Below are 24,540 nucleotides of genomic sequence, written 5' to 3'. Positions count from 1 at the left end.
ACAAAGTCGGTTACCTGATATTGTGGACATGTGCCGATCTCGAACATTTAACGCTCCGTCTCTATATTTACAGGCTGTTTCAGTGATGGCCTACTTAAAAAAAATTTGATCTTGACTTGTGGTTGTTATGGTTGTAGATGTGATTAAGGGGAATTATGAGAAACTTGGCGAGCACGCACATGAGTTTGATATTTTCTATATTCTATATAATTGATGCCTTCCCTATCATTTATATCACATGGTAATGTCAGCTAGGATGCTAACGTTAGCTCATGGGTTATCAAATATGTTGTTGTACTTTGAAATATGGCCTCATGTCTGTCTGGATTTTCACTATCCATATCAGTTAACTTAACCTGGAACACAGCAGTACATGTTAGCTTCCCTGCCTGAACATGATCCATGTAGGTGGAGAGAAGTGAATAAATGCAAAAATAAAAATCCACTTGCTGAGGAGTTGAGCCTGGGAAAAACAAATAGCCCACAACAAAACATGTAATTACTTGTTTTCCACAAAAAAAAAACATTATTTCAAAGTAAATTCCTGTGAAATAAACATGCCTTTATAGGCACCTGTGAAATTCTGGCAAACATTTACACTCTACTCTCGCAACAATGCAGTGTCGTGACCAAAACAACCTAATGAGGCCAGCTCTTTCTTGGCTTTTTATGGAAACTTATTAGTAGTCAATTATCTCACGCTAGCGTGACAGTGATTCAATGTGACTTTGCCTCTCATTTAGCCAAATCACTCATCTAATGAGCAGTGAACACAAGCCCCAATGATATTAATGGCGGGTCACTCTCCAATCGTTTGAACGGTTCGATAATTCAGTTGAAAGTGATAATGATTCTGGGAAACAGCAAGTTGGAAAGCTTAATTTAGAATAGTTTGCTAGTGAATAGATGGTGTTTATTCTCCCCGACAACCTCTAGTCATATTAAACCGCCTTAAGAAAACTTGAGATTGTCTCTTTTTTGTTTGTTGCATAGTTGTTTACTTGAATGTCTTTCAGAAAACTGCTTACTGAATGTTATTTCAAAATGCCACTGAAGGACAGTTTGGTAACCAAAAATAATTTATGGCTCTTACATAATTGCTCCTATGACAGGTGAGGGGAGCGGATACTGTTCCTGCTTTAAAATCACCACATTGTAAATAGTGGTTTAACATCAGTGGCCCGCCATTAAAAACAGCAATGTCTCAGGTCAGATTTTAAACAAAGTAAATAAATAAAATAGACTTTTTTAGACTATATTTATCTTCTACTAAACAGAGCACTGACCCCCTCTATGCTGGCAAAGCACTGTGTGAAGTCACTATAGTGAGTGTGTGCGTGAGAAACCAGTGACGAGTTTTATGAATGAAACCCACACACACACACACACACACACACACACACACACACACACACACACACAAACACTACAAAGGGTTTATAGTTACAAGAACAATAAACAGAAGAGGATGACGATACAAACCAGTAAAATGGTGTCATGTCCTTTTGCTCTTTCAGCCCTGTTATGTAACAGTTGTAGGTCCACACCTGTCCTGTTCTTGTGCGGCCTTGTAAATCTACTAAGCAACAGGAGGAATATTATTGGACTGTTGACGCATGTGCTTGTGTGTGGGGGTTGTTGTGTATTTATTTTCATTTGAACTGTGGTATCTTTATTGCAATATTACTTCAAGAGACATACATACACATAACTTTAATTACATCACCAAGCAGCGCTTGGACTCGACTTTAATATAGGAGGACTTGTTATGATGTAACTCTGCAACTTCATACATTAATAAACTATTTAAAAACCTTTTGGATTAGCTGCAAAATGCAAAGTCGCAAAGATGAAAACAGGCTGTTTTTCTCATGTACACTTTTAAGAGATATGTGGTTTTTACAGCGTCGCTATAAAGATATAAAACATATACAGTAATTAAAATTAGCTCAACCTTAAACATCCAAAGCATTTAAATGTGACACATTTTGCTAATAATACTTAAGTAGGGTTTTAATGAAGGACTGCAACTTGCATTTTCAGTGTGGTATTGTTTCTTTTAATTAAGCAATAAGTACAGTGGGGTGTAAGTATGTCTTTTAAATGCGAGCATAAATATGGAAATATATGGAATAAACAAAGTTCTGGAGTTTGTTTTTTCTTGATCCAAAATAGTGCTAATTTTATACTTTAATTCGTTGTTTAACATTTGAAAATGCTCGAACAGTCTCTGACACGTTAAAACCATCTTGAGCATGTTGTTGTGGGGTTTGGGATTGGACGTGGCCCCATGGACTCTTGTAGTCAGAGTGAGAGAGGTGTCATCTTACCAAAGCAAGATATATTTTTACACCATGTTGTTGCACAGTCTGCCTCAGCCTGGCGTCTGGCCTCCTTCCCTAGACCCCCGTCATACAGCACCAGGTGGAAAAACGGTGCAGCACATGTAAGAAGTGTGCGTCACAACCACGTTTTGTTTGTGTGCGTGTGTCTGAGTGAGGGAGTCAGTTGAGGGATGCTTTTTCCAGAACCAATTAAGGCAGGAATGCCATAGCGGACATGCACATCTTGACTAAGCCATTGCAATGAAAGAAATAGCAAACCATATTTGGCTTTTACTCTCAGACCACTGACCACATAGTGGTATGAAATAAGACATGACTGGAAATGATGGCAAAGATTTGTGGAGAAATTGGATTACTCTTTTTGTTTTGTTTTTTGTTTTTTTACCTCCATCCTTGGGTCAAACATGATACAAGGAGGAAATTTGAGCAATTTAAACAAAAGCTTTAAAACCCCTGATAGCAGTTTATAGTAACTGTGATTTTACACCATCTTTCCAGTAAAAAAACACATAATAAGTAAGTTTCTCTGTGATGAACGGTGTCAGAGGGATCAAGTTATTTCTTTCAGGCTGTTCACAAGCATTAAGTGGGCCTGCATAACTCGAGTGCTCGGATGGAAACGTAGCTGGGTGTTTTTGCGTCACGAGAAACTGAAAACCTTTGTTATGATCTCATCAGCTGAGACAGGGTCACTTGTAAATTCTGATTCGCTGCCATGGAAAGTGTTGTGTTGTCTTACACCTGAACCGTTAATAGGACGGATATGGATGGCGGGGAAACACGCTGGGTCACAAGGAAGCCAGTCACACGAGTGTTGCGAGAAAACTTCCCATTACTTCTTTTATTTAAAGAAACAAACAGGTTTATTTTCTACAAAAGTAGAATTGAACAACAGCGATAGCTGAGGAGGCACGAACAAACAGAAAATAAAATGAAGGATGTTAACTGGAGCGGTCTTTTGTCCGCTATGCACTGCTCCATTTGAGGAGGAGGTAGGGTTTCTCCACCAGCAAAGTTAGCACGTAGCTCACCGTCAGTGTGAGCACCACGTGACCGAGGAACAGGTACATCTAAAGAATAGAGGAGACATAATACAATCAGAAAAACCTCAGTGTGAGGCTCGATGAACCTGGATGAAAATGTGCGCTCTGAGATACTTACAAAGTTGATGTCTGAGTAGTGGATCGGGGTCTCTTGCAAGCCGATGTAGAGGAGGATGAAGACAGGATGAGTCAGATAGCAGGCGAAGCTAATGTTGGAGAGAGGAACCCAGAAACCCAGTGACAAGAGGCTCTTTATAAAACCTGGAGAAACAGTGAGAAACACAGAAGATGTAGCATAGAACATATATATTTCTGCCTTTATGTATAAAAGTCTAGCTTTTTTTTTTTTACCTCCGTAACCCTCCTCACAGGCCAGTATGATCCAGGTCACAGCCAGAGCCCAGAGCGGTCTGTGCAGTCCCTGGTAGAGGGCGTGCGGCACGGATGTATAGGCTGGAGTCTCCCTGAGGATGTAGGCCAATCCAACCAACACAGCCATGACTGAAAGGCAGCAGAACCAACCGAGTGCCGCCTGCCACTGGAGACACGATAAGCAAATCAGTGTGATAGCTGCTTAGACTTGTGTGTGTGCTTGTCTGGCTTGATTATATGAGAAAATATCATTTATATAAGTTGTGTGTAGTGATTGTGGCAGGTAATCAGATGTCCTCACCTTTTTCTTTAACAGCTGATCTTTCTTTGTTGTCAGGTATATTCCGGTTAAGATCCCTATTAAAAACGGCCCATATCTTGTGTAGGGTTTCACATAGTAATACAAGACATAATTCTCAGATGTCCTGCAAAGTAAATGCATAAAGTAAATGTTAAGACACAATTGGAATGACTAGTTTGCCCTTCATCTCTTTTATATTTTTGATTTTATTAAGGTCAGTTTCATGCATTTGGTTCCTATGCTGTTTGCATTGATGCTAGACCACCATCACTAGGTCTTACAGTGTAGACGGCTGAAAGACTGGCAGGTGCAGGAGTGCAGTTATGACAACACTGCTCACGGTGGTCATCAACAGGAGGCCTCCAGCGACGACTGTAAACACACCTCTGTTTCTGATAAACAAAAGATCACAGTACTGGAGTTGTTGTGGTGTGAAATAGCCCCAGCGGTGGCCACGATTCAAACATGTACAGCATTTTTTTCCAAGGTAGAAATCTGATTGAAAGGTCCAGTGAGAAGGATTTAGAGACAGTTGATTACCCCCTGACTTTCCCTCCCCTACAATGGCAGCTAAAAATACATCCTTAAAGGCACTCTTCAGAGCCAGTATTCGGTGGAGTAACAGGCAAGAGGCCAAGCAAGTGACTGCAGTTCATGGCTGTGTTTCAACATTTGTAAGCATGACACCACTGGATAATTTTAAGGAGACGTCGGGACAACATCCAGCCTCGTTTGTGGCGACAAAACTGAGTGTTTTTGCCGAGAAGTCAGTACATCTCCAGCTGTGTTTGTGACAACCAAAACAGCCAAAGCATGATTTTTTTTCCTCACCCTAAGGAAACGTAAAGTTACGTCATAAAGATATGTCAAGTTTAACAATAAATTCTGGCAACTGGGTTGAGATTCCCTTTAATCCTACACACTAGACCTTTATCTGAATATAATCATGTGAAAGGACGTACAGTCTGTAAAAGTAGACCAACAGAGGAGTGGTGGCATAACACTGGAAGTCCAGAGACAGGTACCATGTCCAAGGTATACACTGTGGAGATTGGGAGATAAATTGTCAAATAGATTTTGAGCTTATATTCAGCATATCTAAATCACTGCCTAAACTTACTATCTCATGGACTGGGAGGAGATTGCTTATCAGCAGTAAGTTGGCCCACCAGTAAGTCTTACAGTCCATCATTGTATCTATAAATGGGAACCAGTAGGGTCCCCACTGGACCAGAGAGATGAGGCCAATGGTTAGACACATAATGAACATATGCAGGGGTTGAATCCTGTAGAAAGACAAAGAGAACACACATTTACATCACTGGTTTTAGATCATGCGGTACATTATGAGCTTCTAAATCCATTTTTACTGCCAAAAAAAGAGACAGTAACGCAGACAGATCATCATAACACAATTTACTGCAGTATACAGCACCTTTTAATCCTTTTGAAGAGGTAGTCAGCCACCAAACTGGGGCTCAGTTTGTCTTCAGCCCTGTCGATTGAGCCCAGCAGAGACCTTGCACTGAGCAGACCCCTGCAAAACAAAAGCTGCTGTAGAAAAACTTAACACTCACAACAAAAATCTTTGTATATTCTTCATGTTGCTTCGGGCTCACCCTAGAAGCAAAAAGGTGTCCACAGCCAGAAAAACCGGTCCGCTCATGGTGAGCACATACAAAGGGTTTCCCTCAACCGTTTTCTTCCAGTTTTTGTAGTTGTCTGCAATGGAGACGATGCAGTGTGAGAACTGAAAGACACACAAACTGAATGAGCAAATCATTGAGAGTCTTGTCATGTACCCAGGTTGTTGATGACGGAGAACTGTGCCGAGTGTCCACACATGATCCATAACAGGCTGAGAACACGGATTCCATTCAGGGAGGAGTAGCCTCCTCCTGAGATGGTTGAGGAGGTGCTGAAGACACCCTGGCTGGTCGTTTGAAGAGAGAACACCTGAAGGCAGCGGTACACACAGCTTCGAGGGAGACACAGTGGAGTGTGGCTGATGCTGTCTACAAAAGACATTATTCAATAAAGCAATGTCTGAATATTAATGAGATCTGTGTCAGGACATCTTGAGCAGTGTTTGTGTTGACAACCACTGTACTTACCATTACCATTTTCTTCAAAAGCGTTACTATTTATTTCACTATTGGAGGAGCCGTTGGTCTTCAAGGTCCCATAAAGGTTGAGGCCGGTGTTTAAACAGGAAGACTCTGCCGTTGGACTCACTTCTCTGCTCCGTTGCCACCTTATTATAGCTGTAAACATGGTAGCCGCAAGAGGAATTGCAACCATCACACAGCACACAAACCTGCAGGACAAAAGGTATCTGTTTTAGGTAAAGATCAAGCAAGCAGAGTAAGTAATATTACAAGTTTACATGCAGATAAGACAGTACAGAGGGTAAAAAAAAAGATGTCTAATTATATACTGACAGGCAGGTGACATCTGATGCATCAGGTGCACTGGTGTTGGACAAACAGTGGGTCATGATCATTTCCTGAGAGGACTGATTGAGCAGGATGGGAGGTAAAGGAGCAATGAGGGACATCTGATCAGTGTGAAGGTTCCCTGTTAAGTTACAAGTAAAAAAAAAAACAAGTGTTGCACTGATTGAATTATATTGAAGCAAGTACAGAAAATAAAATATGAATTTTGATCACTGACCGTACAGCACCAGCATTTCTACATCTGCTTCCCCACAGGAGTCAGGAACACAAATACCCACAAAGTACTGGACTGTTCCCTATACGGTAGTAAAAAAAAAAATGTGTTCAAAATCAGATTATTGCCTGTCAGGATGATATTTTATCTCCTATGATTATTTTTGTTGTTGTGGTTACCTGCCTAAGGAACACCTGGCAGTACTGTCCAGAGAAGGTTGGACCGCGGGCAGAGCGGCACTCCTTCAGCAAGCCAGGCTGGTTGGCATTACCTCCTTCAACATTGCTTCCCATCTTTCCAAAAGCATCATACACTGACACACAACACACCACCAGACAACACACATATGCAACTTAGTGCAGAGAACAAAAACCAAACCTGAACACCAGCATTTTACAGGTCAAAGCAGCCACATCAACTACAGTCAACAACAGCAAGAAGATGAGGAACGTCCCCAGACTCCTTTATAAAATACCTCAATTTAGTGAGTTGTTGAGTTAGAAGAAACTTTTCAAATATTGTCAAGTGCTGTTTCTGACAACTTCTCAATAACTTGGGCCTTCTTGTAAATTCGGCATATGTTATAGCCTCGTTTTAGGGGGTGCATCCCCCTCAGCACTGCTAGTTTCCGCATGATGGACCTTTAACTACCCCATTTTCCATTCACTTGCCTCGAACTGGGTGAAACAGCGCCCCCCTCCATTGTAACTGCTGGTCAATGACAGTAAGTCTATGTGGTCAAAAACGGTATTGCACCCTTACCGAATGACAGACAGGTGAGGTTGGCGTACTTTGATTACTGGCGTCAAGTGTCAAACAATCAGATGCAGTGACTAATAATGCGACTTTAAAGCTGTAAATGAACAAGTCTCGGGTAAAAGAAAGTCAAAATGAAAAGTTGAAGCCATCATATTATGGCCTCACAGTACACAGCAGTGTGTTAATATTTTAATATAACATAAGTTAGCTTGTTTTTCAGTGTCGCTAGCTGCCGTGGTGTTGAGACTAGTTGGCTAGCAGCTAGCTAACGTTAGCGAGAGAGAGTTCTAGTAACGGAAAAACTAGTGTAAGGAGATGAGACGACGTGGATATGGATTACTTCATCTTCATCATAAACAAAGTGAGTCAGATACACCCTCTGTCTATTTCTGTATTTATCTGTCTCATTTGTAACTGTATCTCGTTATCTGTGTATACAAATACTTCAGGTGATGTAGTAATTTAACGTTACATTACCCTGTTTAGTTGTACAATGAAGCTGTTGTATAAATGTGTTGTTTACATAGCATCAAGGGATGTAAATAATTGGTGATTTCTGAAATTTTACATTTATAGGTTGTTGGTTGTCAGTAATGGACTGTACTGTAACTAAGTACATTTACTCAAGCATTTTACTTAAGTATAATTTTGAGGTACTTATACTTTACTTGATTATTTCCATTTTCAGCTTTGTAATACTTCCAGTCCACTACATTTTGGTGGCAATTATTGTATTTTTTACTCCACTACAATATTTGATATTTTAATTAGGCCTAACTAGTTACTTTGCAGCAATCAGCAGGCAGATTTTAAAAAAATGATTCTAATAAGCAGACAAAAATGCAGAATATCGTATCTGATAGTCAGTCAGGCTGATAATCGGTATACCTGCATTACATATAAACACATAGGCCTAAATGTATGTATAAAAACCTCTACTTTTACTTTTGATACTTAAAGGGGCACTATGTAGTTTTTGAAAAGAAATTCAAACTCATAATATTTGATCTTTTCCTTAACTGAATTTGGAAATTAAGGTCCCCAGAACACTGTTTGAAGCCAGAAAGGTGGCAGGGTCCGCCAAATATAATGTGTTGTCCTTTAAGGTCAGTTTGTGTATTCAATTTATTCAGTCATGAAAACAGAGTTTGTTTAGGCATAAAAATCTCAGTCAATGAAGATCTTTCTCCTCTGATTTAATTGATAGTCAGCTGCCTTCACAATCAATTGTCGGTTAATCATTAATAATATAAGAAATAATATGTTGGACACTTTCGCATGAGAAAAACAAAACAAAACTGCTTTAACCAATGACATGATCCATGGTTGACGGAAAAGCAGAGCAGGCTACATAAATGGTTAAAAGTACAGATAAAGTAAATACCAAGTTACATGAATAAACTAAATAATACAAAAATAATGGCTTAATTGTCATTGCAGAGCTCTTCTATAAAAACGGCTTTCCTCAGTCAGGCTTTTTTAGTTTTTTATGGGCTTGAACCTCGACGCCCCAGACTGGAAATGCAAAAGCGACTCTACAACATACAGTAAGAAAAAGCCTTTTAAAAGTCAGCAACACTTACTGAGAACAGCGTATTCCTTTGGCCTGTCCTGTTTAATTTCCCAGAGGAAATTGTTGGTATCATCCATACATCCTTGACTCACCGTTGACGCCTGTGTACTTTCCAGCGCTACACTACGCCCTGCAAACAGAAGCAACACCACCCAAAACGGGGTCATTTTAAGACTGACAGAATCTTTTTAGCAGATGTGTTTAAATAACAAAGGATGGGGCATGTCATCATGAAGAAGGTAGCATGAAATTCATTTTGTATGGGATGGATTGAAAAGCTGCTTTGGTGACCCTAGGTCGTCCCCACCTGGTTTTCTGTGTCAGGTGTGAACAGGATTTGGTTTCATGATGGTGCGAGGCTGACAGAGAAGAGCCAGGCTGTGAGTATGTGACTGCACAGGATGAGGAAATTAGAGTGCAGGTCTAATAATGATGGCTACAAGTCAGTGTCAGAGTTGTATAGCCCCATCATTATTGCTGGAACAAAAGATATGTTACAATACAATCAGTCTGACTTTAAAATACTCAGCTGTTTTTCCTGGTCTTGTCTGATTGCTTCATGAATTGTTGGTATTTTTTTTTGGATAAGAATAAATTGATTATATCTTTTTCTATTTTTCTACTCATATGGGAGAAATAACATCATAGACAGTCTAGTCATTGAGATAAATCAACAATGGCCACTAGAGGGTGAGCTTGTCATAAAAACCTACATAAAAGTGCCATAAATTTACCTGGCAACAGTGAGAGAAACAGTGTATACACGTTCAGTATGATGCAGCTACGTTATGATCAATTAGTTTTTGAGCTCTTGCTAGAGAGAGAAGACAATAATTTAGATACTCAGACCCCCTGTTTCAGTCACAATAGATCTACTATCATTAAAGCATCTTAATTGGTCATCTTAAAAAGTTTAATCCAACATTTTCCTGTTTCTGTTTTAGATTAGTTGTATGGAAACAACATTTTAGGAGACAGGGTTAGCATGATTTGAGTATAATTAAGTATAATTTCATAGTATTTATTGTGAAATATCACTCCTAAGTGTACCACTGCCAATTACATGAACATGTTCACTTGATTGCAGGACATTTAGACCTGAAACATCTGTTATCAAAATCCAAAATTTTGATTTTTCAACCTTCATGCTACAATGATCCATGACACAACAGAACCATACGAGCATGAGTATAAATGATCCCGAGAGGATGTCTGATATATTTCCATTGAGAGGAGCTGATGTCTCATGTGCAGCCGACATCAGATCTCGCCCCTGGCAGGTTTCATCATTTATTGACATAAAGAACAGCTTTGTATACAAGCATCAGAAATGTCTAAAAACAGCAGCAGCATCAGCATCAGCAAGACACATTCTAATCAACAAACAATTCACAGACTGCTTCTCACATGCAGTTTTACAGCGCAAGACAGTTAAAGTCTTATTGTCAGAGTAGAAAAACCACTGTCCAAAAGTGATTGAGAGTAATTGTTGATGTAATTGAACTGGTTGTCTTGTATGTCTTACTGTATATAATTAAGTTTCACAGCCAAGTTTACATTCGTTGAAGTTTATCTTCAGTTTAGATGTTTTCCCCGGTGTTATTCCTGTAAATGAACATTCATTATGATTTCACATTAAACTACAAACTGAAGGCAGGATACGAAATACAGAGTCATTGCAGCTTTATTTATGCTGTGCTGTAAGAACTGATACTGTTAAATAAAAGGCAAGTGCTTTATATCTTATAATTTACATATTCAGGTAAATAAACAGTTTTTTTTTAAGTGAGTTGTAATCACAAAGAGCTGCCATTTGTATTAAGACAGGAATGAAAAGTTTGACAATCTTTTTAAAAATATATTCTCAAAAAAAATTCAAATTTGGCCAATATGTTTGTCTTTAAAAGACTCTTTCTGGTGTTAAATGTTAACATAATCATCCACAAAACTGGGAGTGCTTAAACTGATTTTAAATGCATCTATTCACCACATTTTTGCTAGGAATGTATTTGATATGTAAATGATAATAACTGGACAAGGTGGTATGGAGATGCAGCTAAAAATACGCTTTATTTTTGTCTGATTGTCTGAAATCCTCTGATTTTTTTCATGTAATTTCAGCTCAAGATTAATGCAGAGATTCTGTTGATGCATTAAAGAAAGAGACCAGAGCCAGGGTTTATTATACACTCTTAGAAATTAGGATTTCAAAAGGGTTCTTCAATGGTTCCATTAAGAACACAGAAGTTTCAAGCATGTGTGTTAAAAAATCTTAAAATGTCTGCCCATGTCTCAAATAGTATTTTTAAATGTAAAAATTATGTTTCATACAAAATCTCAACTGGAGTTTGATCCTCGCATCAAACCGAAGAGTACAAGGATCTGCAGCATTACATACTGAGCTATTTTATAGCTTGAGAATATTTTGCCAAATTAAGATATAACATAATGGCTCATCTTTCCAGATAAGGTTTCAATTAAAAACATTTTATTTTTCTAATCCATGTCTGGTAGTGCAGGGCAATATGACCTTAAAATAATATTTGTTATCTGTGAAATAAAAAAATAAAGCTGAAACACAAAGAAAGTTGGATGCAAATCTGTCACTCAACTATTAAGTTGAAACTGAAGACCTCAGGTAGGGATAACTTACAGTACTGTGGGGAAACCTGAAGTTTTATATATGTATATTTTGTCTTTTAGACATTCGTTGGACACTAGCAGCATAAAAAATTCAGAACACTGCTGACTGTATGAGGATTAATCCCATTACGACCATATATTCATACATTATCTAGTCCTAGTGATAAGACAACAATGGAAACTTTAAAATAAAAAAGCTCTTCTATAAAAAAGATCTATTCAAGGCCTATAGAAACATGTATGTGTACAAAAAACTATCTTGTTCCATTTACTTCAAGACACATAGAGTGAATTTGACATATATTACATATTTTTGTGTGTATACTGTATACATATTGTAGTTCATGTACATTATGTATATAAAGCAGAACCACAGCCTGTTGAGATACTCTTGGTTGTCTGCAGAAATGTAACAAACTGTACAGTGTTTGTTTTAAATGGAATGATTTTAAAGTATTTCCCTCTCACTTCTCAGCTGCGCTCAGTCTCTTTGACTTTATGAACGCCATCCCATGTGTCCTCATGTGCGTGTTCAGGTTTCCCTCCGTTTCAAACGTCTTCCCGCACACTTTGCATTTGGTATTTGGCGTCCCGTCATTGTTCTCGTCTGTAACATCCAGCTGGTTCTCTCTCTGACTCTCGTCATCGTCCTTGCCCCGTCCGTGGTATCTGGCGAGACCCTGCGGCTCCTTCAGCCGATGCACGATAAAGAGGTGTCGGGCCAGTGAGCGGTGCGAAGTGTAGCACAGGCCACACTCCTGACACTGATAGGACGAGCCGTCAGACTTGTGCTGAGGAATGTGCTTGTGGAAAGCTGCGATGTCCTCAGTGGTGAAGCTACAGACTGCACACTTGTGGACTTTAAGGATGTTCACCTTGAGCCTCTTCAGTGGCTGTGAGTCAGAGCCCCTCGAGTTCAAGCCTGGAGCCCCTTCATCCTCTTCTGGCTTCCTTTTTGGGCTGAGGGTCTGTGGTGGGGATTAAATCGATTGGTTAGGAATCATAGGAGAACCATGAAAGTCACTTCACAAGGAGTGCTTCGTTCTGATAAATGTATGCATGAAAATGTCTTCCACAGTACCGTTTTCTTGTCAGGTAAAGCCTCCATATTATCAGAGTTGACATTCTTCCCCTCTGGGTCTTTGGCTCCATGCATCAGCTGAATGTGCTGGTCCAGCAGCACTCTTTTAGTGAACGGCTGACTGAGAGCTGGGCATTGTCTGTTAATGTACAATAAAAACAAGCTGAATTAGTCCTCTGTTACTTGCATACATACAATTCACTTGCAAATGTATTATTAATTCCACAGTATGTAATTTCTGACCCTAGGGGTCTCTCACTCAAAACTAAACAAAAGACCTAGCGTGCGATTACGGGAGTCGTTGTCGTCATTGTTAAACAACCAACATTGCTAATGAAAATCTATCTGGCGTGACTAAGCCAGAAATATTAACTGACGAGGTAATGTATTTATATCATTTTTATTCACATTATGTTAAGTCACGTTAGCTGACTTCCATCCTCACTCTCTGACTCTCTGAATCTCTTCTGCAAGTTATAGCAACAGGCGCTCGAATGAAATGCGCTATTACCTTGAGAAATACTTCTGGGTTGTTGGAAACAATTGAAGTACTAATACAAGTGCAAAACTCAACAAAATATACAACAAAGATCTTTTTAGTTTGTTTTTAGATGTTTTAATGCAGATGTTGTCATGATGACGTCCTGTTAATAGTGTTGTAATGTGATAGTGTCTTAATAGTGTAATCAGAAAATTGTTCTCTTTTTTTACTGTGTGCTGTTCTGGAGGGTATGAATGAACAATGACAAGACTTGTCAAAAACACTGGTTGTATGTACTCACGGGCAGGTGTAGACCTTCCGTAGCCCCTTGTGTTTCAGACGGTTGTGTCGACAAAGACTGTGGGAGGAGCTGAAGGACTTGTCACATTGTCGACATGGGTGTTTCTTCAGTATCTGCAATAAAACGAGAATGCATTAGACCTTAAAATGCAGGCATAGATCATGTTTCTCCTCTTTAACTTGTGGAAGATTGCAAATCAATAAATTCACAAATTCGAAATGTCCTTATGAGAATGGTTTCAAACGCTCACCTTGCCATGTTCACGCCTCATGTGAGCCACAAAGACCTCCCTGGAACTGAAGAGGTTGTTGCAGTCTCCACATGTGTATCCCGTGTCAGGAGGGTTCTTGAGGTCCGCTGAGCAGTTACTGTTTGTTTTCTTTAGCGGTGAAGGTGAAGGCTTCTTTTCCCCCTTGTCTTGACCATTGACATTTCCTCCATCTTTGCTGTTGTTATTACTGGTGCTGTTGCTGTTAGTGGGCTTGGTGCTGAGAGGGAGGTTGATCCCCAGGTTTGGTGGACCCTCGATGGTCTTCAGGGTTCCATGGATGGTCTAAAAAAATATCATGCCAATTAAATTGTAGCCTAGAAGTTATTAAACCCTTAAGTATTTCTCATATAATTGCCTTGAATACTTGAATAAAGACCGCATTACTGAGTCACACATACTTGTTCATTAATTCACAGCTTGAGGTTTGAAAACACAGTCAGGACACATTAGAAGTGATTATATTTATTATCAAGCATGCCTAAAATAAGTGCTCTTAAAGTGTAACTCTCGCCAAAATGCAACCTAGTTTTTTTTCGTGAATGTACCTGAGTCAAACCTTTGTGTAAAAGCATAATTACGATGAAAAAGCCACTTTTAAGATTTACCGTAGTTTCGTTTTCGAGTACAAATCATTTTCAAGCTTTCTCCTCCATGTTACGCCACTTTGGGGATCGACGCATCTCGACTGGCAGGACGGTGGCGAGCAAGCGGCTGCTAACGTGAGTTGTTCAAAAACCTTCTTTTTAGTAAACTCTGTGTACACAAACAATGTTCTCAATGCTCGTATTCATGTGTAGAGACCCTGGTGATACTACGAGCAAAGTTTCATGTTGTGTCGAGTCTTCTTAGTGTTTTAAAAATAGCAATTTTGATGCTACCATACAGCTGGCCCTAGCACGCAGTTGAAAATGATTTATTATTATTATAAGATTGATCGTAATTATGCTTTTACACAAAGGTTTGACTCGGGTACATTCACGAAAAAAGCCTAGGTTGCATTTTGGCGAGAGTTGCACTTAAATGCCCACCTTAATATGATCCAACATGAGCTGTTTCTGTGCGTAGTGCATGGAGCAGTCAGGGCATTTGAACACTGAAACTTTCTGATTGACGACATGCTGGTCGAAGTGCGTGTAGAGCAGGGACTGCAATGTGAACACGGTATCACACATGGAACACTTATAGATCATCCTGAAAGACAGAGAAAAAAAACCTTAGAAAAACACAAGGATTTCACTGTGAAATATAAAAGACTTAAAGAGAAGAAATGTCAATGCCTAAGTGATCACAAGACGCCATCCCAAAGCATCAGTTTTTCACGAGTTGGGAAACCCAGAGCATCATTATTTGATGAGTTGGGAATGAGACTCAAAAATCAACTGTTCTTACAAATAGTTCCTTTAAGCATAGGGTACAACCAGGGCCTAACCCACCCAGTTGATTGAAAAGCACCTGCGGCTGAGCACCTGCATTATTCATAGTGCTGATGATGGACACTGAAAGTCTGTGAAAGGTTGCCATGTGGAAAAAAACAAAGATAAGCTCCATGTCTAAAACCCACAAATCCTGCTAGTGATGACGCAGCAAGGGTGATTTTCCTCAGAAAAATGAATTGGACATGGGTATTAGGTTATATTGGCCAGTGTGAAAGGAAGAGCGTGTTGATGGTGTCTGAGTGCAGTCAATGATTATTTGAGGAAAAAGCTTGTGTATTATATGTGTCGTGCATACTATTTCTCATGTTAATTACATATTAAATTGTGTTTTGCACTGAATTTTAAAAATGTGCACATACAACAGAACTGCACACACTTTTGCTGACTTCTGTCTTAAAGAGGAATACACAACTACAACATATTTGTTTTAGATCATCATTAAGTGTCCACAATGTGTTGAATGGTAGATACAGCATGTATGAGACCTACTTGGGTTCCCCAACTTTCATTCCGGGATGCTGCGTGTTCGCATGAGAGTGCGTTCCAGGTGCAGACTTGAAGGCCATGGGGCAGAGAGGACATTTATAGAAGACCTCACAGTGAGTGTTCTGGATGTGGGATTTTACAGTTGTGACATCAGCGAAGATCACACTACAGTGGACACAGCTGGAGGTAGAGGGAATAGGAGTTTGCAAAAGTCAGATTGAAATACAATTTTAAATAAGCGATAAAAATATGAGCCTTTTCTTGGAGAAATATGCATTTTAACTTTATTTTTGAGAGGTAGATGATAAGATTGGAGATTGTTAGCTTGACCCTTCATTCATCACTCTTATCTAACTCTTTTGCAAAAAAACAAATAACCAGATTTCCCAAAATAAAAAGCACCTTTTAGGTTTTCATTCACTGAGTTGCTTTTTTGGTTTTGTCTCTTGTTTCAGGGAGGAAACGCATTGTATTCTAGCACTGCAGGTTTTAACTTTGTGAAAAAAGTTTTGCATAACATTTCGATTGAGCAGACTCATAACTGAACCATAATTGGTCAAATAGTTACAAATGAATGTTCAGTTTTAATGGCTTGTACCTTGGAATGAGTCCAAAAAAACATTTTGACTGTCCAATTTTGTCCCCTTAAATTTCATGATGGCTTTCATTGATATGAGATTGTCAATCTTGAGCAAATTGGCGAACTAATAACTGTAATTAGAAATGACAGTGGCAAAGAAAGAACAGAAGACATTTAGTATAGCCACTTACAATAAAGAACACTCAAATCCGTGAATTTGTTATCTATCAGATTTGACTGTCCAAAAAAAAAAAAAAATCAGGTAGTAACAGAAGGAAAAGTTTGGAAATTAAAGTTGTTGAATGAACTTGCTCTCACTCAAACTTTGGGAACCATATCACAACACAAGAGAAAAATAAAATGAAGATTAATATTGTCATGATTTTAGTCAAGGTAGACTGACCGGTAGCCGACTCTACGGGTGTAATGTAGGCAGTTCTTGGTGACATGTGACTGGAAGTGGACAGAACGGCAGCTGGCGCCACACTCTGGGCAGATGTATGGAGACTTGTGCTGGTGGATTCGCTGGTGTGACAGAAAGCTGCACTGATTTGGGAGAAGCATTTGGCAGATGGTGCATGTTTTCTATGGGCCCAGAAAAAAGGAGATAAAGAAAGTCATGAATTGCATTTCGTCATAGGTAACTTTTATCCACCCCCCAAATTACGTTCACAAAAAACTGATTTTCCACACTTAAATCTAATGGTTTCTACACATTTGGTTAATTTTGGATATTTGAGCCAAAGAATCGAAAAATTCTCCTTTCTAAAATCAGAAAGAAAGTCCGGGTTATTTCGGATAATCTTCAGAGTCTTCTGAAAAGTTTTCTTTGGAACTACTTTGTACTGAATAAATAGTCCCATTGACAGTGGTTGTTACTGGGGATATCTCAACATTTTGGCATGTAAAATCAGTAATAATAAATCAAATTTTCTAATGGTCTGAGACCTTGTTACACTGAAAAGTCTAGATCTAATGATCAACAGCATTTCACAGACTAGCGAAGTTGGGTGCCACTGTGCCAGTGATTGTGCCACTTTGAACTCCAATTTACCCAATTTCCTTTAAATAATGTCCTTAATGTTTCTGAAACACAACACTCTCCCAAGTAATGTAATGGTTATGTAGGTGTGTGTTTTGACCAGCAGTTATAATTACATGAACATTGTTTCTGGGAAATCTGCCCCTGAATTTGGCCAAAATGTATCCCAAGTTTAAAAATGAATTGATTTTACAGATGGGAAATGCACCTTGGGAGTTGAGGTGAACATCAACCTGAACGTTTTTGTGTACACAATCTTTACCTTCAACTTTTTGTACCTTTTCAACTTGTGTTAATAAACTTATCCGAAGTCATAATTATTTCACATTCAGACATTTAAAATTCATTTAATCATATTATGTAGCAGTTACACACCTGCTCACTGGACTCCGATGCCTGTTGATAGTGCATAGCTAATGAGCTGTCATCCTGGAACATTTCATTACACTCCAAGCACTTTAGGCTGTGCCTGCAGAGCTTTGATGCATCGTCCTCCAAGGGCATTGCTGCCACAAGAGGAGCACTGCATGGAGCTGAAATCACTGCACTTTGGGACCCACCACCAGCGACTCTCCCTTGACTTGTAGGTGCTAGTGCTTTGGAGGTGGAGGTGGTGTCAGTGGGTGGATCTGATGGGGGCGATGTTGTTATCATCTGATCTGCAGGGATTGGTTTTAGGATTAGATGTGAGCACTGCATGACAACCCCTTTGTCCTTATGGCCCCTGGCATGAGACAAGAGGCTGCATTTGTTGTAGAACACTAGACTTTTGGCACAGTGGTTGCAGGTGACCTCAATCCGCACACTGCGACGTTCGTAGTGCTGTGTCAGGCTCTTCTCAAGAGCAAATGAATCTCCACACTCCAGACACTTGTAGCCACGTGAGGGTAGAGAGATACAAGCTGAGGTTGGCGGAGAGAGGTTTGGGACATACACAGGGACAGGATTTATGCTACTCAATACTTTATTGAAGGCATCCACTACAGAGCTTTGAGAGCTGGCGAACACTTGAACCCTAGAGACTTTCTTCGAGGCTCGGCCAGGGAGAATTGTCTTCTGTTTGACTTGTGATTGTTGATGCCGTGGTTGTTTGGAGGAGGACAAGGCCTTTTGAAGATCACAGACAGCAGAGGATACAGTCTGAGGCAGAAGATTGAGTTTACTAAGATGGACTGTCTTTGGCACAAGTTTGGCATTAGCCAAACTGGAGGCAGGTACCATGACAGTCTGCTGCTGGATGGCATTAGCAGCTTTTAAGATGGCACTGCTGGCACTTTGCACTGATGAAGCAGGGATGACTGTTGCTTTGACTGTAGTGTTGTTAGCAAGCTTCAGGTTGATGACTTGGGAACCAGCTGTCTTGACTGCTGAGACAGGCAGGAAAGCCGTTGCCACGGGTTTAATCGTCATTTGCTTAGTTATTTCAATCGAAGGGCCTCCAGTGGTGGCTACTACTGTGGTTGGCAGAGAGTGCCTTGTGGGAGATGAGAAAATTGCACTGGTGGTTGCCATGATAGATGGGCTAGTCTCTCCTTTTCTCAGACCCTCTGGATCAAACTCTGGCAGAACTCTGGTGACAGTACGCTTGATTTGGCCGGATGAGGTCTTGATTGTTTTGATCCTGACTTTTGGGATGACCGGTGCAGTGTCTGTGCTTGAGGCAGGTGAACCTTTGCTGCTACCCTCACTGGTGACACTGGATGGGCTGTCTGGTGTTTTTGTTAGCAGCCTCTTTGCAAACTCTAGAGCAGACTCCTGCTCATGTGGCTTCTGCGGATCTCTTTGATTTTCATTGGCCTGAATACATTCTTTCTGTTTTGTGGGAGAATCAAAAACACCCAGGTCTGTAGAACTAGCCTTTTTGGCACTGAGGGCTGCTATGGCTGCTATACAAGATGAAAGCTTTGCAGAGGACTTGGCTTTAACTTGAGACATATTGGACACATTAACAAGCCCTAATGACTCTCCAGCCTCCTTGCACCCCTGACCATGAGACTTGAGGGCAGCTTCCTTGTGTTCCTCCTCAGGTAAACTTGATTGAGGGGGCTCATTACACTTGGAACCATCCAGAGTGCCATTGTTATGTTTTTGGTTTACGTTTGTTTTAGGCTTGGAAACATTGTCTGCTGATACAGGAGATTTGGGCTTCTGGTCCTCTCTCTTAGCAGCGGCCCTAAAGAATGAACGACTTCCCTGCATATCCACGGGGTCATCTACCTCAATTTTATCATCATCGTCAAACTCCTCTGCACTAGAGATGGGGCTGAACTGATTGAAGGTAGATGATTGGTTGTTAAGTGGCTGTCCTTCTTCTCTTAAAGCTTTCCATCCATTCTTGGTGTAATGAGTACCTGGTGGTATTGTGGGCACAGGGCCATTATGAAGTCCATTGCCATTGCCAACTGAATGGGGTTGTGGATGGCCTTGGAAATGCCCATCCTTTTCTGTTATGGTTCCACCATGCTCAGTAGTGTCTGTTTTTCGGATGTTCTTAACAATGACACTAACGCCAACATCATGTCCTGTTGAGGGGTGGTGGGCTTCGTCTTCATTGGTAGACCCTGAGCCACTGGAATGCTTGAGCTGTCCTTCGTGGTCATCATGGTGGCCAGATTCAATAGCAGCTTTAGGATCCACCATGTCAGGGATGTCAAAGGCTGCCAGTAGGTCATCAAAGTCTGGCGTCTTCATATCTCCCATGGTCCTGCTCCTGTTCTGATGAGGAGATCACCTGGGGAACACAATGGAAGAATAATGAGTAATAGTAAGCCTTGTACTACTACAACTTTTTTTAACCTTATCTAATGTTATGACATAATTGAGGGTGGTCGTTAGACCTAAAACCGACAAGAGCACCATTGTTTTTGTTTTCAGTAGGTTTATAGACTTAGAGTTATCCTTTTTCATGGAAATCTGATTATAAGATCATGAAATGTCTTGGATGTGAATCTATTTTGGTTTTAGAGTTGTGCAAGATAAAAGCTCATAAAATCCATAGATAGATCAAAGTTCCCTAATTGGTTTAAATTTTCGTAGGCTGGTATTTTCTTAGTAAATTATATCGCAAACTATTCTGCATTTCCTTATATTCCTTGTACAAGTGAAAAATGCGGCCTGTCTGTCAAACCCCAAAGGTGAAATGTTCCATCATTAGTCTCTAATGAGGCCTTTTCTCTTTGTGAAATATCTTGATTAGGCAATTCATATCAAGAGGCAGACTCTAGGTTTCAAAGTAATGATTTGGTCATATTTTTTTTTAATCATTTGGTCTTTTAATACTCTCAAGCAAACATTTCATGCTGATTTTTTGATTGAGGATGCACAGTAAACACTAAAAGACTAATTAAGACTAAGTGATAGATATGATTTTGTTCATGAGTCAGTATAAATAACTAATAGAGCCCTTCACATTTCTTAAACTTTTATTTACCTTTTCACTTATACAAAAAAATTATATATTTTTAAGATATTAAATAATTTTTGAAATGTTGATGTCGCATGTACCTATATTTTGTGAATTACTTTATGATTTTTGGTGGATTTGTCACCACGTGGTGTGCCAGTGTTCACATACAGCCTTTTAAATACCATGTTAACTTTCTGGTGCTTGATGTTTACAATGTCATCAAGTCAAACTGTGTAAGTTGAGCTGACATATAGCATCATCATACAAGTATGTGCAATTATTCCTATTTATGCCTAATTTGTCCCTACAATCGGTAACTTTATTGAACTGTTTGAGCGAGAGACACATGCTGATCCACACAGGGGGTAGATGTGACATTTTGACGACATTAAATGTGGGTACTCAGGAAAACATTTTCCTCTTCAATCACTATTTGCTCAGGATTGCTATAATTAAACAAATTAAAAGTCAAGTCAATATTATTCCAGTGAGCCGATGTAATTCATTTTACTTGAAAAATTGTTGGTGGAAAAGGGCAAGGACCTGCATCATGACCACCCGCTGTTTGAATATATATTTTGTCATATATCATTAGGAGACTTATGAATACATTATCAAAGATGAATGTACTTTTTATTTTAGTAATTTCAGTAATTTCAGTTTCAGTGGACTGGCACTAGTCAGCAGGTTTTGGGGGTGAATGAAACATGTAAACAATACTTGAATACCCAAAAATAAAAATTCAGTCATTATCTATTCACCCTCAAGTCTGTGGATAGTTGGGGGGAGTTTCATAGTTCACAACATTTCTGGAGCTTCACAGCAAAACAGCGTTGTAACATTTTCCTAAACAGCTGAAGTAGATGGTCTCATACAGCTTGTCCGGCCTAACCCACGTCTGGGAGTCCTGAGATCCCACATTGATTTGAATTGAGATTATTTACGCCCTCGACATGCAAGCTTCTGAACCCACTTCAGACGAGGTGCGCGCTACCGCTTGTAGCTTTGCAGCTACAGTGAAGATTTTGGCTTTAAACAAGGTGTAAATAACGTCTTTTCGAATCAATTTTGAGATCAGTGGGCTTCCAGAGACTTGGGTTACACTGATGAGCTGTATTTTATTTTATGGTTTTTCATTTGTTTTGGTTTTTTGTTACATTTTAAACAAAGTCCCCATCAACGTCAGTTGTTTCGGAGAGTGCTGCAACGCTGTTTTGCTGTAAAGCTCCAGAAAAATGTTTTGTGTAAACTTCACCCGAATTACCATCGGCAATGGGGGTGAGTAGATATTGACTGGATTTATTTTTTTTTTGGGGGGGGGGGGGGGGGGGTAACTTATCCTTTAAACTCTGAAGCGTATGAACATGACAACAATGGAAAAGGCTTTTGATTAGGTCTCAAAAATAGTCACTCTTTGAAGCAAACACATCATGTTCTATATATCGATACAACCGATAGAATGTGGTTTCATAGTGAATTCTATAACAAAAATGTGGTATAAGTTGTTATCAAACATCTTCGCTTCACTCTTCAGAAACAAACCCGTCTTTATTTTTTTAATGTGATCAAATAGAAGATGATAGGAGTGAGATGCATCTTGTATGTATGTATCATGGGTGTTGGGGACAAAAGCCACAGCCATGGAGCTGCTCTGCTTGTACAATACGTGCAGCCAAACCAGCGCTGCTTTCTGATCCAAACACATCTGCACGCACACAGAACCATATCTTGTAGCCTCATCTTTGGTTTCAAAACAATTCTCAGTTTAATCCAGATGATGGGATGGTTGAAAAATGAGGAAAACAAAATGACAGAGAAAGAGAGGGAGAAATGTTATGGAGGGGGAGGGCAGGCGAGAAATGCAGTGAGGGGGAAAAATGGCTGCTGAGCTGTGTGAGGCTGCAGCAGAGAGAAAGGCCTGGTGGAAAGAACAGCTAGTCACAGCCAGAGCAGCCTGACGTAGAGAGTAAATGAAGGTTAAATTCAGACAAATATGAAAAATACACAACACACAACACCTCTCAACAACTGCAGTTTAATACACATGCATCATTACCACCTGAAAACCACACACATAGTGTAAAAGACTGCTACAATCTCAGTAAAATAGCAATGGTGGAAACATGCAAGTGAATCAGCCACTCCTCACCCTCTTGCCTCCGTCCCTGTCCAGCCACTAGCCAAACCTTCTTTCCTTCCTTCCTTCCATCCTGCAACAAACACAGTCACAACACTACTAACCCACAAGAAGCCATCCACCCCACCCTGCCTGGAAAAAAACAGTCCTATGTCTTCCCAACCAGGCAAAGGCCCAGAATACAGGGTCAGGTTACATCCAGGGATCTGGTGAGTGGTGGTGGTACTGGTGAGGATCCTCCTGAGCCATTCTCTGCACCACTAGACAGACAAACAGACAGATAGATCATGCCCCTGTATGTGTTGGTGCATGTGTGTGTGTGTGTGTGTGTGTGTGTGTGTGTGTGTGTGTGTGTGTGTGTGTGTGTGTGTGTGTAGAGGCTCTAGGCTCCAGATTCACAGACTCCCAGCCAGTCACGTCCCCCTGCCCTCGTCCCTTCCCATATCTCCCTGCCCCCCCTCCGCTGTGAGTCGTGCTGCATAGCACACCGACATCCAGCCAGCAGCGAGCAGCAGCGGCAGCGGTGGCAGCAGCAGCAGGGTCTGTGCCTTGGTAGCCAGTGGCTGAGCTGTGAAGGGCTGCCATGGAGTAGCCAGGGCTATCTCTATCCCTCACTGGAGCACAGAGACGGTATTGTTCCTGTCAGCCCTCCGTCTGCCTCAAACCGGTTTCAGCTGGTTCCGGTCAGCCAACATAAAGCCCTGTGCTGCAGTACGGCCTCGGAAACACACAGGCAGAAGCAGCATGCCCACCTTTCAGGAAACACTGCAACACTTTCCACCAAACTCCATTCATATATATGTAGATTTAGTGAAACAAAAAGCACAATATTTTACAGACACGTGTGAAGGAGATTCACTACCCTGGTCAGTTGCACTGCCTTAGAATTAGGCCACAAAAGTACAAACCAGTTCAGTTACCTTGACGCAAAAAAAAGAGAGAAATCCTACAGTGTAAACAAAAACATATAAGGTTAAACGATGGCTGATAACAGCACCTGTATTCAACTCAACACACTGAAAAGAAAACATATCTAGGTAACCATAATGGAAGCTTAATCCGTTACCTTGGCCTGTTTCTCACCCAGATCCCCCAGTGCTTTCACTCCTTACAACAAACTTTCGTGCAGCTCCCAGCAGCCACTGACATATAAAGACAAGAAATGTCAAAGACCCCCAGCACAGACAATCTGACATGGGCAAACACAGATCACTCATAACCCCCCCTTCTCCACAGATTCCCATCAAACACATGCCACCCTGCCCACATATGCCGCCACAGAGACACACCGACATAAACATGCACGTTCATGCATATATAGAGGTAAATGTGGCATACCCTTGTCAGATTTTTTCCCACTCTGAGAGATATTCAGGAAAAAACAGTCTTCCTGTAGAGGCCTCAGCACCTGCCTTTACTCAGCCCCAACCATTCCAGCCCCCATCCTCCTCCTCCTCCTCCTCCTCCTCCTCCTCCCCTCCCCCTTCTCCTTCTCTTTCTCCTTCACTGGGTCAGTCCTAGATTTTTAGTCCTAGTCCAGGCCTCGTTTTCTCCTGAAGCCCCCGCCACCACCACCACTACCACCACCACCACCTCCACCACCACCACTACGG

General features: G+C 40.5%; 2 protein-coding genes and 1 long non-coding RNA gene across 6 annotated transcripts in view; 1 reads left to right on the top strand and 2 right to left on the bottom strand.

Moving 5' to 3' along the window:
* Positions 1–3,165: 3,165 nt before the first annotated feature.
* oacyl (O-acyltransferase like) lies at positions 3,166–9,230 on the bottom strand (the record flags this gene model as incomplete). 3 transcript variants are annotated; one of them, XM_084339737.1, is made up of 15 exons in its annotated part: positions 3,166–3,415; positions 3,507–3,649; positions 3,740–3,926; positions 4,062–4,185; positions 4,343–4,453; positions 5,024–5,103; positions 5,182–5,347; positions 5,497–5,598; positions 5,681–5,783; positions 5,864–6,076; positions 6,176–6,378; positions 6,503–6,638; positions 6,735–6,813; positions 6,911–7,044; positions 9,074–9,230. In XM_084339737.1, the coding sequence occupies 15 exons, from the start codon at positions 9,228–9,230 to the stop codon at positions 3,311–3,313; spliced, it is 2,043 nt and encodes a 680-aa protein (XP_084195863.1). In that variant the 3' UTR covers positions 3,166–3,310. The 3 variants fall into 3 exon arrangements, with proteins under 3 accessions (XP_084195863.1, XP_084195864.1, XP_084195865.1); XM_084339738.1 differs by having other exon boundaries at positions 4,343–4,447; XM_084339739.1 differs by lacking the exon at positions 9,074–9,230 and adding an exon at positions 7,494–7,558.
* LOC311249051 overlaps positions 7,771–24,540 on the top strand; it is a 31,603-nt gene continuing 14,833 nt past the window's right edge. The window contains exon 1 of the long non-coding RNA XR_014621109.1: positions 7,771–7,851. This is a non-coding gene — a long non-coding RNA (uncharacterized lncRNA). The remainder of the gene's footprint in view (positions 7,852–24,540) is intronic.
* znf532 (zinc finger protein 532) lies at positions 10,341–24,349 on the bottom strand. Of its 2 annotated transcripts, none has more exons than XM_084383239.1 (9): positions 24,266–24,349; positions 17,760–20,115; positions 16,746–16,927; positions 15,766–15,942; positions 14,869–15,031; positions 13,820–14,122; positions 13,570–13,682; positions 12,788–12,926; positions 10,341–12,674 (listed from the first exon to the last, which is right to left on the bottom strand). In XM_084383239.1, the coding sequence occupies exons 2-9, from the start codon at positions 20,082–20,084 to the stop codon at positions 12,171–12,173; spliced, it is 3,906 nt and encodes a 1,301-aa protein (XP_084239365.1). In that variant the 5' UTR covers positions 20,085–20,115; positions 24,266–24,349; the 3' UTR covers positions 10,341–12,170. The 2 variants fall into 2 exon arrangements, with proteins under 2 accessions (XP_084239365.1, XP_084239366.1); XM_084383240.1 differs by lacking the exon at positions 24,266–24,349 and adding an exon at positions 22,940–23,267.

The sequence above is a fragment of the Pagrus pagrus genome, assembly GCF_965226575.1.
Source record: "Pagrus pagrus genome assembly, chromosome: 19".
NCBI lineage: Eukaryota > Metazoa > Chordata > Actinopteri > Spariformes > Sparidae > Pagrus > Pagrus pagrus.
The sequence above is the reverse complement of the archived record's forward strand: the minus strand, read 5'-3'. Positions and strand labels throughout refer to the sequence as shown.

What these genes read in the sequence shown, in the direction of transcription:
- znf532 (XM_084383239.1), bottom strand. Translation starts at nt 20,084, where the DNA reads ATGGGAGATATGAAGACGCCAGACTTTGATGACCTACTGGCAGCCTTT. An exon ending in CATCGGAGTCCAGTGAGCAG is followed by an intron (nt 16,928 to 17,759) that starts GTGTGTAACTGC and finishes CTGGGCCCATAG; the next exon opens with AAAACATGCACCATCTGCCA. An exon ending in TCATGTTGGATCATATTAAG is followed by an intron (nt 14,123 to 14,868) that starts GTGGGCATTTAA and finishes ATATTTTTTTAG; the next exon opens with ACCATCCATGGAACCCTGAA.